Here is a 20,129-nt window from a genome sequence, read left to right as displayed (position 1 = left end):
GGAACATAACAGATAAATTTTTTTTAAGTTCAGTACATTTTTGTGTCACACATTTATGATAATTTTGCTTTGTGTCGTAAACTAAGCAAAGGTAGTGAAAAAACTTAGCTTTACACAGTGCTAAGTATCAAAATATTTTCTCAAGAGCAATTCAATCCTTAAATTATTGCTAGGAAATCCATAATAAGACTTAAGTCTTTCAATAGCTAGGATAAATGTAAATCTATATTTGTGTCCATCGAAATGCTAGTATAAAATTATCAGATAGCTCTTAAAGGGTTGTTTCTCTTTACATTATTTGCCACAAGTTTCTGGCAATTTTTTCTAAACTATGGTGTCAGAGAATACCAGCCCTTCCTGAAACTAAGTAGAAGTCAAATAGGACGAATAATCTTACCCATCAGTTAGCAAGATTGTCAAGGCAACAGACCACAGGGAGAAAAGATTGAGAGGTTATTACCCCAAATCAATAAAAGGTAAAACATTTATTGGCTTTCCTCTTAATTCTCATTCTTTTCTTCTATCCTTATTAAGAAGTGAAACAAACCACAAAAATAAAGTGCTAAATTTAATCCTTCCTCTTGTTTTGGTACCTCCTTGGGAACCCACAGTACATCCATCAATAAATGTTTGGTGAATTTTTCTTATTGCTTTCCCTCATTAATAATAAAAAACTGGTAAGAATGTAGCAATAACTGGAATGCTGTCATACTTACTCTTGTTTTCATGCCCTGTGCCTTTAAATTATAAAGACTTTGGAACTGGAGCAGTTCTCTCTTTTGAGCTGAGTTCTTGGATAACAGTATGCTCATTTCACTCATTTAAATTTTCAAGTAATGAAGTTGTTTAAGCTACCCATGAGCTAAGGAACTACTTTATTCAAGCAAAATTATTCTCATTTAGAATTGTTTTTTCCCTGGGTAGAACAACTTATTTTTAAAAATGGGAAAAATTTTTTCCATTTATGACACTGTAATTACACGTGTACTGAGTTTATCAATAGCTCTACAAAGAGTTTTGTTTTGTACTAATGGCAGACTGCTTGTTAGAATACTCACCCCAATTTTCTGTGTGATTTTTTTTTTTTTGAGACAGAGTCTTGCTCTGTCTCCTAGGCTGGAGTGCAGTGCTATGATCATGGCTCACTGCAGCCTTGGCCTTCTGGGCTCAAGTGATCCTCCCACCTCAGCTTCCTGAGTAGCTGGGACTACAGGCATGCACCACCATGCCCAGCTAGTATTTTTTAAATTTTTGTAAAGACAGGGTCTCACTATGCTCCCCAGGCTGGTCTCATACTCTTGGGCTCAAGCAATCCTTCTGCCTCAGTCTCCCAAAATGCTGAGATTACAGGTGTAAGCCACCATGCTCGGCCTAAGCCAGACATTTTTTTGCAAGCTGTTTAGAAGATGATTTTATAGTTTCATTTGGCATGATGATGATATCAAGGTTATATGTTCTATCCCCACAAATGCTATTTCATTTTATTCTATTCACATGCAGCCAAATGTGTAGTAACACAAATTGGTGTAAGAGTTTCCAGAGTGAGTTCACAATACATCAAGCCTTTTAACTTTTCATTTATAAAGGAAATAGGCTCAGATGCAATAAGTAACTTGCATAAGGGAACAACTAGTAAGTAGTTCAGGAGACCAACCCAAGCTTTTTTACTTCTAGCCTAAGGTTCCTTCCATTATACCATAAATGGTTCTAAGAAAGATCAGCTAAAAGAATGAGTAGACCAAATATATTCATGACTATATGTTTACATGGAATTTAAGAAATCATTTAGATCCCACTTTTTGTATATTAAAGCATTAATCACTGAAAATCAAACATTAATTAATAAATTATTAGGATAAAATTGTTTAGTTACTATTTTATAGTGGTTTACTTGGATGAAAGTACCAATAGCACCAACTCGTTCAATAACTATTTACCAAGCACCTTTTACTTGGCTGGCTACTACGCTAGGTGCTAGGGATGCAATGGTATTTACATCAAACATAAGATAGTCTAGGACTTCACAGAGCTTACAGGGAAATAAAGTTAACAACTGATTTAAATAAAGTGAACTAAGTGCCACGACAGAGGGTGTACAAGCTGCTATGGAAGTACACAGTTGGGATAACTGGTCCAAGTCAGTTATGACAATACACAATAACGATAGTGTCACTTTTTTCTGGGTAGCTGGATCCTCTGTTCTATAAAGTTGTACACAATACTGTATGACTTTCTTCTAGTTAACCTATCTCTTGACCCCATCACAAATATAAAATCCACCAAAAAGAAACGCCTTTTGAATTCCTACTTTGATCCTTTTTCTTCAGAGTTTTATTACAAAATCACTACAATATGGGTATTCAGTCTTTATACTATTTCATTCACATATACTTGATTGTAATATTTAAACCCCAAATAAAATCAGAAATATAAAAAACATCAACTTCCATTGTTTCACAGTACTTATAGTAAAGAGAACCACTTACTGTTAATTTCTAAAATTAAATGTGATAAAATCTTTTTCACCACCAAAGTGAAATAAAAGATTACATTCTAATGGGCTGGTGCATTAGTCCGTTTTCATGCTGCTGATAAAGACATACCCACGACTGGGAAGAAAAAGAGGTTTAATTGGACTTACAGTTCCACATGGCTGAGGAGGCCTCAGAATCATGGTGGGAGGCAAAAGGCACTTCTTACATAGAGGTGAAACAGAAAATGAGGAAGAAGCAGAAGTGGAAACCCCTGATAAACCCATTAGATCTCCTGAGACTTATTCACTGTCCTGAGAATAGCACAGGAAAGACCTGCTCTCATGACTCAATTACCTTCTCCTGGGTCCCTCCCACAATATGTGGGAATTCAAGTTGAGATTTGGGTGGACACATCACCAAACCATATCATTCTGCCCCTGGTCCCTCCAAATCTCATGTCCTCACATTTCAAAATCAATTACACCTTCCCAAAAGTGCCCCGAAGTCTTAACTCATTTCAACATTAACTCAAAAGTCCAGCCCAAAGTCTCATGTGAGATTAAGGCAAGTCCCTTCTGCCTATGAGCCTGTAATACAAAAGAAAGCTAGTGACTTCCTAGATACAATGGGGGTACAGGTATTGGGGAAATACAGCTGTTCCGAATGGGAAAAGTTATCCAAAACAAAGAGGTTACAGGGCCCATGGAAGTCCGAAAACCAGTAGGGCAGCCAAATTTTAAAGCTCCAAAATGATCTCCTTTGATTCCAGGTCTCACATCCAGGTCAGGCTGATGTAAAAGGTAGGTTTCCATGGTCTTGGGCAGCTCTGCCCCTGTGGCTTTGCAGGGTATAGCCTCCCTCCTGGCTGCTTTCATGGTCTGGCGTTGAATGTCTGCAGCTTTTCCAGGCACATGGTGCAAGCTGTCGGTGGATCTACCATTCTGGGGTCTGAAGGATGGTGGCCCTCTTCTCACAACTCTCACAACTCCACTAGGCAGTGCCCCAGTAGGGACTCTGTGTGGGGGCTCCAATCCCACATTTCCCTTCTGCACTGCACTAGCAGAGGTTCTCCATGAGGGCCCCACCCCTGCAGCAAACTTTTGCCTGGGCATCCAGGCATCTCCATACATCTTCTGAAATCTAGGCAGAGGTTCCCAAACCTCAGTTCTTGACTTCTGTGCACTCACAGGCTCAACACCACGTGGAAGCTGCCAAGGCTTGAAGCCACAGCCCAAGCTGTACACTGGCCCCTTTCAGCCATGGCTGGAGTGGCTGGGACACAGGGCACCAAGTCCTTAGGCTGCACACAGTATGGGGACCATGGGCCAGGCCCATGAAACCACTTTTTCCTTGTAGGCCTCTGGGCTTGTGATGGGAGGGGCTGCTGTAAAGGTCTCTGACATGGCCTGGAGACATTTTCCCCATGGTCTTGGGGATTAACATTTGGCTCCTTGCTACTTATGCAAATTTCTGCAGCTGGCTTGAATTTCTCCCCAGAAAATGGGTTTTTCTTTTCTATTGCATAGTCAGGCTGCAAATTTTCCCAACTTTTATGTTCTGTTTCCCTTATAAAACTGAGTTCCTTTAATGACACCCAAGTTACCTATTGAATGCTTTGCTGCTTAGGAATTTCTTCTGCCAGATACCCTAAATCATCTTTCTCAAGTTTAAAGTTCCACAAATCTCTAGGGCAGGGGCAAAATGGCACGAGTCTCTTTGCTAAAACATAACAAGAGTCACCTTTACTCCAGTTTCCCAACCAGTTCCTCATCTCCATCTGAGACCACCTCAGCCTGGACTTTATTGTCCAGACTGCTGTAAGCATTGGGGCAAAGCCATTCAACAAGTCTCTAGGAAGTTCCAAAATTTCCCACAATTTCCTGTCTTCTGAGCCCTCCAAAGTGTCCCAACCTTTGCCTGTTACCCTGTTCCAAAATCGCTTCCACATTTTCGGGTATCTTTTCAGCAACACCCCACTTTACCGGTACCAATTTACTGTATTAGTCTGTTTTCACACTGCTGATAAAGACATACCCGAGACTGGGAAGAAAAAGAGATTTCATTGGACATACAGTTCCACATGGCTGGGGAGGCCTCAGAATCATGGTGGGAGGCAAAAGGCACTTCTTACATGGTGGTGGAAGAGAAAATGAGGAAGAAGCAAAAGTGGAAACCCCTGTTAAACTCATCAGATCTCCTGAGACTTATTCGCTATCCCAAGACTAGCACGGGAAAGACCTGTCACCGTGATTCAATTACCTCCTCCTGAGTCCCTCATGCAACACGTGGGAATTCTGAGAGATACAATTCAAGCTGAGATTTGGGTGGGGACACTGCCAAACCATATCAGCTGGGTAACCACAAAATGACAAAGGTGATCAAACCAAGAGGTCAGTATGACTGCAATATATAAAAGACAATAACAAAGTGTGTCATGATGGACTAGAAATAGGATTCTAGATTCCTTCATTGTACTACTGACATTTTTCACATGTTAAGTAAAAGAAATGTTTCTATTTCCTTTTGCATTATTCTGTAATAAAATAATAAAAATTCATAAGATATTAGGAAATGTGAGTATTTAAAATGACCCATTAAATTGAATAAATATTGCTTTTCATTTTTTAAAAATATGTCAAGGAACTGGATCTGTGATTTTTAAGATCTAAAAAGTCACTGAAGGAATATCATTTAGGCCAGGCAGAAATCAAGAGTATAAAATAGCAATACTGTTCATATGACAAATGAAGATATGGTTTGATCTGAGCCACAGAAAGAGAGGGCTTAGGTCAGGCGCAGTGGCTCACACTTGTAATCCCAGCATTTTGGGAGGCCAATGCGGGCAGATCACTTGAGGTCAGGAGTTTGTGACCAGACTGCCCAACATGGTGAAACCCCATCTCTACTAAAAATACAAAAATTAGCCAGGCATGGTGGCAGGCACCTGTAATCCTAGCTACTCAGGAGTCTGAGGCAGGAGAATTGCTTGAACCCAGGAGGCGGAGGTTGCAGTGAGCTGAGATCATATCACTGCACTCCAGCCTGGGTGACACAGTGAGGCTCCATCTCAAAAAAAAAGAAAGAGAGGGCTTAAATAAATTAAATAATTAAATTAATTAAAGAATCAACTTCATAAATTAAGAGAATCAAGACTGAAATAAATTTCCTAAAAACAAAGAAACTTCTCTTATAGAGAAAAAAGTTAAGACTAAGTGAAGAACATTAATTAGTAAGTTGATCCTGATGTGAAAGATGTCTCAGAAAATTTATGAATAAATATAATTTACATAAATATAATTTAGCCTCCAAAAACCCTTTGTGGAATTAGAAAGGATATAGATGAAAATTTAATATTTAGCAGCTAATCTAAATTTTATAGCAAGTTAAGTAACAAGTTAAAATTTCAGGCAGATTTCCCCCACATATGCCTATATCTAACTCATACTTCAAACTGCTTTGTTAAAAAAACACGTAAGAGCTACATTTAAGTCTATGCATAGATTGTGAACACAGATATGTATATATATCAGTTACCCATACACAAACATAAAAATTATGAAACTATCTTCAAATTTTCCCCTGGTATTAGTAATTTGTTCAACAGTAGAACTTATCTGTTTCTTAGCCCAGCGCGGTAGCTCATGCCTGTCCTCCCAGCACTTTGGGAGGCCGACGCGGGTGGATCACTTGTGGTCAAGAGTTCAAGACCAGTCTGGTCAACATGGTGAAATCCCATCTCCACTAAAAACACAAAAATTAGACGGGCATGATGGTGCGCGCCTATAATCCCAGCTACTCTGGAGGCTGAGGCAGGAGAATCACTTGAATCTGGGAGGCGGAGTGTGCAGTGAGCCGAGATCCCATGAGATCATGCCACTGCACTCCAGCCTGAGAAGACAGAGCTAGACCATGCCTCAAAACAAAATAAAACAAAAACTTATCTCTTTCTTGCTGTTCTATAAACAGAACATGCAAACTCAAATCATTTTTGGAAATGATTTATAAATCATTTAAGTACTTTTTAAAGTACTTTATAAATAACTTAGTAAACCTTCTTACTTAAATCTGTCTTTTCCAACCAGCCCAAATTTGTCAGAATATCCAGATTAGATTAAATAAATGAAATCTGTGCCTATAGTTCTAGAATTTTTTAAAGTTCTTATTTGAAATGTGTTACTTATAAGGGTATATTAACTAAGACTCCCATTATGAATAACTACATACTTCTAATAAGTTACTCTTTATGTCTTCCTAGTTATTAATATTCAGTAAATTTTACTTAACCAGAGACTGAAATTATAGAATAAATTCGATAGAACTTCTGAAAATATTTTATTTATATTTCATTTCAATCAAGTACTCATTTTCCAAATCTATAAGGCCATCTGTCTCGAGTTCAAAATCTTTAATACTATTTGAAAAACTATTTTTAAAAAAATTATTGAAGAACATTTCAACACAGAGTGATGAAATGCACAAATTTAAAATGTTATATAAAACAATAAAATACATACATATAACAACAATGAAAATTCTTTATTTAAAACACCAAGTTATTAAAATGGGTAAAATGACATAGTAAAATAAAGTTTTTTCAAAACGAACTTTAAAGAAAACATACAATGCCATGGATTATAATATATACAAAATAGGAAATAAATCATCACCTGTCATTAATGGGAAGATTTGCATGTATTCAAAATATTCATAATTTTAAGTCAGATAAATAGAACACTGCATGGGGGAGTGCTTCTATATTTAGTCTCTTCAGAGGCGTTTTAAATTCCGCTTACTCTGGGCACTTCCTGGGAGAGCATCTTTTCTATTTCTTGGCTTTGCTGCTCCTCTACTACATTCTTCAGACCCATGATAAGCACACAAACATAACACACAAAAGTCAAAACCACAGGCTGTGCGGCTACACAGTCCCCTTTTCTTATATGGCTGGTATTTAGCAGGGGACTGGCACCTTGGGCAAGGTTTTAATGCTTCATCAATAAAAAGTGTTTTGGCAACCTGCAGTGAAAGCACACACACTAAATCTTCTGGTTTCATATAGAGGAGCACTTTATTTCAAACTCTGTAAATATTTCTAATACCTTATTATATAATAAATACTCACCTTAACATATTCTTCCTGTTTACTACTTAAGTGAGTAACAGAAGAGCTTGCTAGAGGTGTCAAAACTTCTCCCCAGGGAGATAATGTTGACCCTTGCTCTCTCTGAGAACCAGGTATCCTAGCCTGTGCCTGCACAGATCTTAAAGCTGAGCGATTTAAAAGCTGGAGCCGAGTGGCAGCATCCTCAACATTTAATACAGCCCCCTGTGGTAAAGGACAAGAGGCATCAATATTGCAATACCAAAACAGTTCCAGGATAGCTTTCTGTTGCACACGGATTTACAAGCTTTGAAGAGTTTTTTTTTTTTTTTTTTTTTTGCCATCAGAATTCTCTCCCTAGGCCATTCCTTTTTAGAAAAAAAAAAAAAAAGGACCTTTTCTCACCTAACATATAAAAGTTAAATAAATATAAAAAGAAAAAATTTTAAATTAAATTCTACATCTAAGTTTGTATGTCTGGTTACTTTTCCATTTTTTAAAGTTTGGTTCAGCAAACCTTTCCTGTAAAGGACCAGATAATATATAGTCTAGACTTTGTGGGCCATGTAGTTCCAGCTACTCAACTCTGCGGTTGTAGAAAAAGCAGCTGTAGGCAAGAAGTAAACAAAAGAGTGGAGAAAACCATCAAATAACTTTCTTGTATAATTTTTTTTGTTTTGGTTAATAATACATTGGAATAGTTCAAGTAGGAAGCAACCAGTCTATGTTGGAATAGGACAGCAAAGGGCCCCAGGAAGGATGTCTCTGAGGAAAAGAAGGAACAGGTAGAATACCTGATTTGTTTGGACTTACACAGAGGAGACTTTCAGTTCTGGTGGATAATGGGAGATGAATCAGGGATCTGTATAGAGAAACACTAAGCAAAAATAAATAAATAAAAGAGAGAGACAGAAAACTAGGCAATTATTAACTCTGGAGGGAAAAAGTTACACAAGAACGAAAGTGTAATCATAGTGTACGACATACTAAAGCTGTGAAAAAAGTTATAATAATCTCAATACAATCTTTATAATATCAGCACCTAATTCTGATTCATTCCCAAATGGTGGTGTAACTATAGTCATAAGATAGGAAAAGAGAGAAAGGAATTCAGAGAGAGAGAGGGGTTATGTTGGTAGTGGTAGTAGTAGTGAGAGGTTAGAGAACCTAATCCTTCTATAGAAAATAGTAAAGAAATGACAAGGAAATAAAATCATTTAGAAGTATGGAGCTAAATACTAGAAGAAAGTGTTGAAAATGATTGTCTTAGTGGAACAAGAATCAAGAGTATGAAGGCATAATGGTATATTTTGTTACGATAGTCCAATTTGACTTTTTAAACCATGTATTACTTTGAAAAAGATTTTAAAAAGCAAGTCAAAATAAGAAAAAGAGCATAAGAAAGGAGGAAAACTATAGTTCTTTAAGAAACTGAGTTTTTAAAAAAGTGATTGCAGAGTATGAGGATAGAATTTTTTCTTTTTCTTTTTCTTTTTTTTTTTTTTTTTTTGAGACAAAGTTTAACTCTGCCACCCAGGCTGGAGTGCAGTGGCATGATCTCAGCTCACTGCAACCTCCACCTCCCAGGTTCAAGCGATCCTCCTGCCTCAGCCTCCCAAGTAGCTGGGATTACAAGCCTGCACCACCACACCCAGCTAATTTTTGTATTTTTAGTAGAGACAGGGGTTCCACCATGTTGGTCAGGCTGGTCTCGAACTCCTGATGTCAAGTGATCCACCAACCTCGGCTTCCCAAAGTGCTGAGATTATAGGCATGAGCCACTGTGCCTGGCCAAATATGAGAATATTTCTCTTTTTTTTTTTTTTTTTTGAGAATTGAATATTTCATTATCTGGAGTTACATGGAGGGTTGCCAGCACAACCATATGCTTCTTCCTTAGAGGAGTTAAGGAGTATATGGAGCCAAATGTTTAAATATTAATAAGTGCATGCTTAAACAACTGTTTTTTAAGTCTGTCCTTAGTATACAGGGCAGCATTCAAAAAAGAGATGTTAAGAAGGCAATTAATATCTTCCCTATTATAAACTCCCAGAGCCAGTAGCTACAAAAGTAGCCAGGAGCTCTGAAAGGGTGAAAAGGTAAAGCTTTTCTTCAAAATAAAAAAGAAAGTCAAAGTTTTAGTTAATAGCAGTCCCTAATAGTTCGCTGTAATGAAAAACCTGCCAATCTATATGTAGATGTTCATATTTGTTTATGCCATGCTTCATTCCAATTATTATATTTAGTCAAATTAGAAATTTACTTATAGTATGTTATTAAATATTTTTCACTAGAACAGGAATGAATTATTGAACTCTCAGAATTTTTTTTGGCCTAAAGTTAAATCTATAATCAAACATGGGTGCTAGAGTCATCAGATACCTATTACACAAAACAGCATGACTGACAGGAATCCATCAGCTTCTGTAGGACTTTTCTTGTAATTTTAAAGCCAGAATTCAAATCCTCAAGGGATTGCAAGTTTATGATGCTTCACAGGTACTAATTTGCTTTGCTCACTTACCTCCAGGCTTGTACATAGGTTGTTTTCTCTGCTAAAACCCTCTTCTCTGTGTTCACCTGGCTAACTGCTAACTCATCATTCAGGTATCAGTAGAGACGTACTTCTCCTGATTCCCAAGTATCAGTCAAAAACTCCTTTAAATAACTCTGGGCTTCCTTTAACATACCTGGATTGTAGTCACCTATTTGGGTGTGTGCTCCAAGAGAGCAGGAACCATATCAGAAATGTTCACCATTGTAATCTGAGTACTGGTACAGTCACTAGCATGTAATGTCCACTCGAAAGACTGGATTAAAAATGCTATAAGCATATCTCATTATGATTAGGATCCAGCATATAATTGGTATTCAAATGTTGCTAAGAGCACATACACGTAAGCAGCAACAAAGCCCAAAAAGATGTTCTTGATGCTATGTTGTTTATTCCATTTACAGACTGGGTGAAAATTGAGTTTGGGAAAGCTAAAGAATTTATGAGTAAATGTTTGTTAAATGGAAAAGATTAAAAGATAGCAGGAAAACCAAATTAGGTTGTCTAGCAACAGGAGATTATTATGTATTTATACAAATCCATTTTAGAGAAGTATTATATACATTACCTCGGAATCTGTTTTCAGTTGTGTGATATAAAATTTTCTCCTCCGATTTGCATTTTTATCTTGAACAACAATTTCACGCCAATTTCTGCTTACTTTCCAAACACTATAACAAAAAGATCCATCCTTATATTGCATACATTCTATAGGATTAACATTTTGTTGTGTATGCTAACTAATGAGAAAAATTTGTCTTCAAGATTTCGGGCAGTAAATCTAAACCTAAAAATTTAGATTAAAAATATGACTTAGTCAACACTGTTATTTCATACTGATTCATCATATAAAAGAATTCCTATTAAAATGTAAAATATATGCCAGCATTATATAGATAGATTACTCTTTTATAAATGGTAATATAAAGCCAGTATGAATCCACTGGGAGACTGATTAAGAGGATTTAACTTCAAATGTAACATTAAAAATTTGGAACAAGAGATACAGGAAATGATTGTCATCTATAACACAAGAGGTTTCATCAATTTCTCCTATTCCTGTGTTTATCTCTGTCATTTTGATTACATAAACACAAGCACAATTAATCCGTCACTGGCATTACTAAGTGCCAACTATAAATACTATTATGGGTCGTACCAGAGTTCCTACTTCATTAACCAAAGTTTATGAGAATGAAGCAGCTAAAAACACAATTTTTGTCCAGTGATTGCTGATTTATCAATAACTTTGATAATATTATTATTAAAAAGTAACACTTTGACTGTTAATCTGGTCTTTTTTTTTTTGTTATTCTAACAAATCAAAAGGAGTAAGGTCAGAAAAGATTGAAATAAAAAAGTCACTTCTTACAGAGGGTCCCAGTTGTCAAAACTACTATTCTTCCAGCTACCATGGCCACTTCAATTGCCATTGACTCTCTCTAAGCTGATATATGTGCCCTATATCAGAGGGAAGGAAAGGAACAGACATAAAGTCACCCAATAATGGGGAAGAAACGAACTACATAATTGGGTATTTGCCACAGATACTGCAACTGATCATCAACTCACAAGTTACCAGGAAGAACAGTACTGCCAACATAGTTACATACTTTGTAGTACCAATACTGTACTTTTGGAGAGATGGGAAGGAGAGACAATTGTTGAAATATGACTGAAAATCAACTGCTCACATAAGCAAGCACCCAAAAGTGTCACCCAATTTTAATTTTAATTGATGCAAATACTCCAGCATATAAAAATAGCATTCCTGGCCGGTCACAGTTGCTCACACCTGTGACCCCAGCACTTTGGGAGGCCAAGGCAGGAGGATTGCTAGAGCCCAGGAGTTTGAGACTAGCCTGGGCAATGTGGTAAGACCCCATCCATACCAAAAATATTTTTTAAATCCTGTATCTCAGCCATCTCCTTAATTTTTTAAAAAGTTTATCATTTGAACATTTTTAAAAGGCATACAACATGGGTGCACTAATCTGTTTATTATCCTACTTAAGATATATCAAATACATTCTTGATCAAATCTATTTCAGAAAGCCTTAAACCTTAATAAAAGTTTATGAAAAATACTAGATTAGAAATCAGAGAGCTCATTATAGACCTAGATCTATTTCTATCTCCTTGAGTGGCTGTCAGAAGCTTACTTCTCTGGGGCTTATTTCCTCCTCTGCGAAACATGTGATTGAACTAGATACCTTAGAAGACTTCCAGCTAAGAAATCCTACAGTTCTCTACAATAAACATACAATTAATGTGTGGAGGAAAGATAAAGAAGGGCTTTGATAGAAGTAGTGGCCATAAAAACAACAAGGACAGAACAAGCAGTGGCTCACACCTGTAATCCCAGCACTTTGGGAGGCCGAGGTGGGAGGATCACTTGAGCTCAGGAGTTCCAGACCAGCCTGGGTAACACAGTGAGACCCCATCTCTACAAAAACTAAAAACAAAACAAAACAAAAAAACCAAGGACCCTATAAAAAACTCTTGACATATACCTGTCAAGAAAGAGGTTCGCTAACTTCCTGCATGTTCCTCCATAACCATCACTTTGCAGAAATTCTGTTCCACATGACTTCTCTCCTTCATTGCCATGGCATTCCCATGGGTCTTGTCTTCTGATTGTCCTGTAACTCCCCCAAATTGGCATGAACAGAGGCTCATTTTAGTCTTTGTAACCCTAGTTCCCACCCTCAATATTCTGAAATGTCTTTCTCTTTATTATGCAGCAGCATTCAATCTACTGCAACATCTGTGAAAACAAATTCTTCAGTTTCTAATTTCTTGAAATTCCCCAAAGTAATTAACTTTCACTGCTGTGTTAACAATAAAAATGAAGTAATCCATATTACCCTGATCTCTGGAAAGATCAAAACCTAAAATGAAAGCTAGCCACTGTTTTTAAATTCTAGAACTTAAATAATTAAGTGGTATTCTTTGTACACTGTCATTTCTCAGTCACCACAGTGCATTACAATATTTCTGACAAAGTGTCATAACTTTAATACTACTTGCAATCTGACAATATGATCTGAACTATTAAATCATTAAACAACTTACATGGAATAGAGCTTGCCATCTTGAAAATTTTAAATTCAACATTTAGCAACTCTCTTTCCAAGTGACAGTGATAAGAACTTTATTCAGAAAAAAAGACAATATTATTGCTACTTAAGCAGGCTTTTAAACAGAAGGATTGGCCGGGCGCGGTGGCTTATGCCTGTAATCCCAGCACTTTGGGAGTCCAAGGCAGGTGGATCACAAGGTCAGGAGATCGAGATCATCCTGGCTAACATGGTGAAATCCCATCCCTCCTAAAAATACAAAAAATTAGCCGGGCATGGTGGCGGGCACCTGTAGTCCCAGCTGCTCGGGAGGCTGAGGCAGGAGAATGGCGTGAACCCGGGAGGCGGAGCTTGCAGTGAGCCGAGATCACACCACTGCACTCGAGCCTGGGCGACAGAGCAAGACTCCATCTCAAAAAACAAAAAACAAAAAACAAAAAACAAAAAAACAGAAGGATCTGTACTAGTTAGCTTTGCTGGGAAGTTCACTTAAACTACCTTTGATATAAGATAACAAAAGATAGAGATAATAAACAAAATAAAGGATAACCACTCAAGTCACAGAAAAACTTTCCAACTTAAAAAAAGGTAAGTTTTATTTCATAAATAACTCTTACTTCTTACCTGCATAGGCTCTCTGCAGTCAAGGAATCTAAAACCATAGCAAGAATATGCTTTAAATTTCTGTATTTTAATTCTGTTAAGATGTCCAGTTTTTCTATACCCATTTTCTTGCCAATCAGTCCTGCAAGTATACACTGTAGCACAGCTATTTTCTCCCCATTCCCTTGCTCTAAGAATTCATGTCCACTATTTTCCTGTAATCTTTTTCTTTTGCTTTTCATGAACAGCTCATGCACCAATTGCAAGGCTGGGGTCTTTGATAAATTCTTTAAGCTAAAGGTCAAATCCCCACTCTCATCACTGCTCAGCTGACCCTCTGAGATGGCAGAAGCAGCTGCTGCTCTTTTTTCAGAGTCAGGGTGGACAATCTGCTTTTCCTCTTCTGTCTCTGACTGCGAACTTTGCTCCCGAAGGGTGGACAGTCTTCTCGACCTTCCAAGATGTCTTATCTTTCTTATGGTGTCCCCCACTTTGGGAGTCCCCTTATGTTTCTGAAGTAGTTCTTGAAAAGAACCCTCCTGGTCAGAGAGGGAATCTTCTGATTTCTCCAAGCTAAGTGAGTTAAAACCACTGTCTTCAGGCGTTGAAATATTGCCTCTCACTTCAGGTGAAGGAGAAAGTATTTGACTTGCATTAAATCTAATGTTTGCCACAAGATTACTTATCGGAGTCACAAATATGTCCTCATCTGTTCCACAAGTTGTTCCACTAACAGAGGAGCCCAGGAGCTCTGGACATGCATTCTCATCATTAATGCATAAACTGCTATCACTAAAGTCATGCGTGATAGAGTCTTTAAAATCATTGCCCTGAATTGGAGATATACATTCAACTTCAAATAGGCTACAATCATCTTTGGAATCATCAATTGTGGAAGTCTTTTGCTGAGAAAAATTAAGCCTCAATTTTTGACTGCATGAAGTCACTTCTTCTGTTTTTAAAGTGCTAGTAACTAAAGGGCTAAAATTATTTGCCCTGGAAAAACCTGAAGCACTGCTTGGAATATTTTTTTCTAAGTTGAGAACTTGGCTTATACTACTTTCTAGAGCACTATTTTGTGATTCAAAGTCCCCCTTTAGAAGAGAGAAAGATACATGCAACCTTCTGCGAGGTAAACATTTTTTCCCACTAATTTTAGGTGTTTCACAAAGTTCTGGGGTTTTATCATTTTCCTTCCTAGGCAAGATAAATTTCTTTTTTTGAGTGGGAGACTCTAAAGAATGTGTTAAGCCCAGGCCTGAAGTTTCAGGGTGCTCATGGAGTAATGTTGGGCCTTTTACTTTCTTTCCAAGATATTCTTTATCTGTATTATCAAAGCTACAAGATTTTAACTCATTGTAGCCACTATCTTGAAATGAAGATGTGGAACAAAAATCTCTGAAGGTGGAGTACTTGGAGTTGACAATTGGAGGAGAGTCCACCCCATTTCCTGCTTCAGTGCCAGCTTGACCTGAGTGTTTTTGAGACATCTTCAAAATCTCTGTTTCTGCAAAGTGACAACAAAGTTATTCTGCCTTTGAAATGAGAATCCAGGCAGCTTATACCAAAATACATTATTTGTTATGAGTACAGATAATAATGGAAAATTGTAAGACAATTTTTGAAAAGTTACTTTAAAAAAAAATTCTACTCCATAAAAAACTGTTGTATATCCTACTTAAAATGAGTTGTTGACATCAAAAAGCCAAAATGTTCAGTTTATAAATATTCAAAGATCACTTGATTAACTATAGGCTAAGCACCATGTACACATATTTTATTGAACTACCCTAAAGAGAAAAAACCTAGAAGCATTATTTTGATATTATTACCTTATGATTTTCACAGAACTAAACAATTTCCATTTTAATATTCCAGCTTATTTGTGCCAGCCTATATTAGTCTAGTCAGAAAACACTATATGCTACTTTTTAAACATCTTTGGGAAATGTGTCAAATAATGAGTGCTGCCACTACATCCACCTGCAATCAGGCTGAACAACTCGAGTAATGTTCAAACATGTAACACAGACCTATTGTAGAAATCTAGTCCCCATAACCATTCACAAGGTGTGAATTCCCAGACTTAAGCCTTTACAAAGACTCTGGCTCATCAATAAACTACTAATACATTCTTCTTGAGCTAACCATAATGCACCACTGCACCACAGACAGGGCCATTTCAAACTTGGCATGTTGTACTTATTCATATCTCACTTTCTAAATATTTTGTGATGCAAGGTCCAGTTTCAGCCTTGAATTCACAGTTAACAGGCAACTATTTATGGGAAAACCACCATTTAAAATATTCTTGAAGTTGCAAATAAAGAATGCAACTCAATTACTTAAAGAACAGTTACTCAGTAGTTACATGAGCAAGGAATGACACTAAGAAATATTTTACTCTTTAACCTTTTCAACAGTATCATCATATTCCTTCTTTTTAGAAACCTGAAATAAATCTTAAAGAAAGCTAACAAATTTGTTTTGATAAAAATAGTGTTAAGAAAAAAAATTTATTATAGTTTTCGATATTTTTTCAGATGATTCAAAGGACACGAAGAAGACTGTCATTCCTTCAAAGTTTTCTCCAGGACAAATGCACAATTTTTCTCCATTAAAAGATCCTGGGAAGATCTATTTAGTTGGCTGTAATGTGACAGTAATTTATTTATGCTTAAATTTAATCAAATATATGAGTGAATGATCTTTGTTACAAAAGCAAATTGCTACTCTAAACACAAATTATTTCTTTATGGTTTGATGATCATTAAAAGATTATTTTTACTAAACAAAGTCTAAGTATTTTTTAACCTTTTAAGTCTATACTCATTTTTGATAAATGTCATATATGTCCCCTTCTGATCTACATCCTCTCAGATCACTGCTAACTTCTGCATATGGTCACAAGCCAAGATTTATCAAACTGCTTTTTATAATTTTGTTCTATTTTTAAACAATTTTGTTTTACAAATAATAAACTAGAATGCATATTCAAATTACACCTCCACCCATGAACTGTTTTCTCCCTCTCTGAAAGTAATTCTGCTAAATAACACTTTTCACTCAATTTGGATCACAGTCCTTTTGTTTTTATTTTTATATTTTCTATTTATTTATTTATTTATTTATTGAGATGGGAGTCTCTTGTTGCCCAGGCTGGAGTACAATGGCGCGATTTCGCCTCACTGCAGCCTCTGCCTCCCGGGTTCAACCAATTCTCCTGCCTCAGCCTCCCCACTGGCTGGGATTACAGGTGCCCACCACCACGCCCGGCTAATTTGTGTATTTTTAGTAGAGACGGGCTTTCGCCATGTTGGCCAGGTTGGTCTCGCACTCTTGACGTCAGGTGATCCACCCACCTTGGCCTCCCAAAGTACTGGGATTACAGGCTTGAGCCACCGCACCCGGCCGGTCACGGTCCTTTTAGAAGGTTATGGCAATTGTACTGCTACTTCACCACTAGGTGTCTCACAATGCTAGAATTTGGGAAACTCAAGAGGCAAACTGTTAAAAACAAAGTGGGGAATGCAGATATCATCTCTTCCCCTAAAATGTTATCCAAAAATCTAATCTGGCCGGTCGCTCACGCCTGTAATCCCAGAACTTTAGGAGGCCGCGGCGGGAGAAATGCTTGAGTCCAGGAGTTTGAGACCAGCCTGGGTAACATAGTGAGACTCCATCTCTTCAAACAAACAAAAACACAATTTGTTTCTGTTCGTCTACACACTTAAAGTTGCCTCCAAAGTCCTTTCTCTGCTATCATTTTCATCTTTCTACTACCCCAAGACGTTGGTCTCAAACGTGGTTCTTCCCAACTGAATTTTAAAATTATTCATGTAAAATCATGGACTGTGTGTTGTATTTTACGGACTCAACAGTTCACGGATAAATTCAATCAAGCCTCTTCCATATTCATTTCAAAAAACTAGGCTTCTGATAAAAGGCTGAGAAAATTTATCCCTAAAGAGTTCTTCAAGAAAAAAAGAAAGAAAAAAGCAGCGGCCGGACGCGGTGGCTCACGCCTGTAATTCCAGCACTCTAGGAGCCGGAGGCAGGCGGATCACGAGGTCAGGAGATCCAGACCATCCTGGCTAACATGGTGAAACCCCGTCTCTACTAAAAATACAAAAAACTAGCCGGGCGAGGTGGCGGGCGCCTGTAGTCCCAGCTGCTCGGGAGGCTGAGGCAGGAGAATGGCGTGAACCCGGGAGGCGGAGCTTGCAGTGAGCTGAGATCCGGCCACTGCACTCCAGCCTGGGCAACAGACAGAATCCGTCTTAAAAATAAATAAATAAAAAAAAATAAAAGCACCTATCAAATCAGAGAATGAAATACTTACATTAAACCCAAATGTCCTTCATTTGTTAAAGTGGAAACTCTTACCATCAGTAAATCTTGAGCTCTTAGATGACAAAGTTACGTAGCTTCCAAACAAGAAATTCTCTCATCTTTGTCTTTAAAATTCATGCCAAAATAATGCCACTCAAACAGGAAAACTTTCGTTTGCACAATTAATTGAAAGGTGCGGCAGCACCATGACTGCTCAAAGTCGAAGGGTACACAGTGTGCACGCCGCAGGGATTATTCCTAACATTTGAGAAGGTCTAAATCATTTTGAATTTCTCTCAGCCCTCCAGAAAATAGTTATCGTAATATCCTTGTTTTCTCCAGCTGCACTTAGACATGAGTAAACTCCCCAAATTCGGGTTCCTGAAAAGGCAGTGTGTGCTGCAGCCTGGCACTGACTCCCCCGAGGAGCTATGGCGGGCGGGTGGGTAACGGTCTCAGCAGGGCGTCAAAGATCCGCTAGGCCCAGAAAGCCAAGGGCGGCAGCGGATGGGCTGGCGTCACCAGGAGCGGAGGAGTGAGGACTGCCGCGCGCTTCCGTAGGCCTACCACCTGGAAGACACAGAGGGGCGCGGGGCCGGGGCCGCCGGGAGACCCGCTAACGGGCACTCGCCTGGGGTCCCCCCGCCGCCCGCCTGGAGGCCGCGGGGTCCGGCGAAGCGCCGAAGCGGACAGGTGGGAGGGGAGCCGGGCAGCCGCCGCTGGATGCGCCGGGGAGGAGCCCCGGCCTCGCCCCCTGGGATGCAGACTATGGCAACCCCCACGCCAGCTTCGCTTGGGGCCGCCGCCTTTCACTCCTCGGGTTTGAACGGCCCGCCCGGAGTAACCGCTACACGCAGCCCCGCCCCGCGTCGCCCCGCCCCTTCCTCCGGCTCCGCAGCGCCCCCGCCCGGCCGCCCGCAGGCCTCGGTCCTCGCCTGAGCGGAAGGCGCGCCCCCTCTCTTGCTCACCCCTGCACCCGCCCTAAGGCGAGTCAGAAAGGCTCTGCCTCTCCCCATTCCCACATTGGGAAGCATTACCGTATTTAGGAAGGCTAACGTGGCCTACAGTGGGATGCCATTAGAAATCATGTATGAGAATGTTCGCCTGGAAATGTTTCTCCAAACTGTCAAATGTAAAAAGCAAGTTACAAACTGACCCCTTTTAGGTTAAAAATATGGATATACACGGGATGAGGTCTGAAAGGTATGAATAACTTGGATACGGTACCTTTGTACAGGATTATGCTTGCTTTTTAGTTGTGTCTTTTTATCTGTGTTTTCTTCTCGTGTTTCAACAATGAATATATACATATTTTGTGATAAAAAAGCTAAGCCGGGCCTGGTGGCTCACGTCTGTAATCCCAGCACTTTGAGAGGCACACATGAGAGGATCACTTGAACCAAGGAATTCGAGACCAGCCTGGGAAACATAGTGAGACCCCCGTCTCAAAAAAAAAAAGATTTAAAAAAAATCTATTAATAAAAACCAGACTGAAATGTGTTCGTTATTTACAAACATCCCTTTTTGGGCATCATGAACTCCCAAGTACCCTCGATGCCAAATAAATTTTTTAAACCCTAATTTTTTCATTCAATAAATATTTACTGGGCATCTATTATATGCCAGGGACACTCCTGCTGCTCTTGGCTGCTTCTTCCTAGTCTCCTTTTTCTGGCTTCTTTTCTTGGCCTACTCCCTAAATGAGAGGTCCTACCTCAGCATTTTTATTAGTTTATCATCCCATGCTTATGTAATTCTTATTCAGAACTTCAACCATCACTTTCAAGCCAGTAACAGGCACTGCCACCACTCTTCTCTGACTGGACATTTCTCCATCTGGATGTTCCTTAGTCATCCAAAATCAAACTAATATTATTATTATTATTATGAGACAGGGTCTTGCTCTGTCACCCAGGCTGGAGTGCAGTGGCGCGATCTTGGCTCACTGCAACCTCCACCTCCCAGGTTCAAACGATTCTCCTGCC

At 38.7% G+C, this 20,129-nt stretch overlaps 1 protein-coding gene across 1 annotated transcript; it reads right to left on the bottom strand.

The window, feature by feature from the left end:
* Nucleotides 1-6,832: 6,832 nt before the first annotated feature.
* Nucleotides 6,833-19,311, bottom strand: LOC139355620 (F-box protein 43). Its single transcript, XM_071067482.1, is given in 6 exon segments — nt 6,833-7,490; nt 7,597-7,800; nt 10,698-10,800; nt 13,834-15,319; nt 18,199-18,240; nt 18,243-19,311. Coding segments are annotated over 6 exon segments (2,124 nt in total). The 5' UTR covers nt 18,283-19,311; the 3' UTR covers nt 6,833-7,241.
* Between the last annotated feature and the right edge of the window lie 818 nt (nt 19,312-20,129).

Source organism: Macaca nemestrina, chromosome 8, assembly GCF_043159975.1.
Source record: "Macaca nemestrina isolate mMacNem1 chromosome 8, mMacNem.hap1, whole genome shotgun sequence".
NCBI lineage: Eukaryota > Metazoa > Chordata > Mammalia > Primates > Cercopithecidae > Macaca > Macaca nemestrina.
This window is presented reverse-complemented; position numbering and strand designations above follow the sequence as displayed.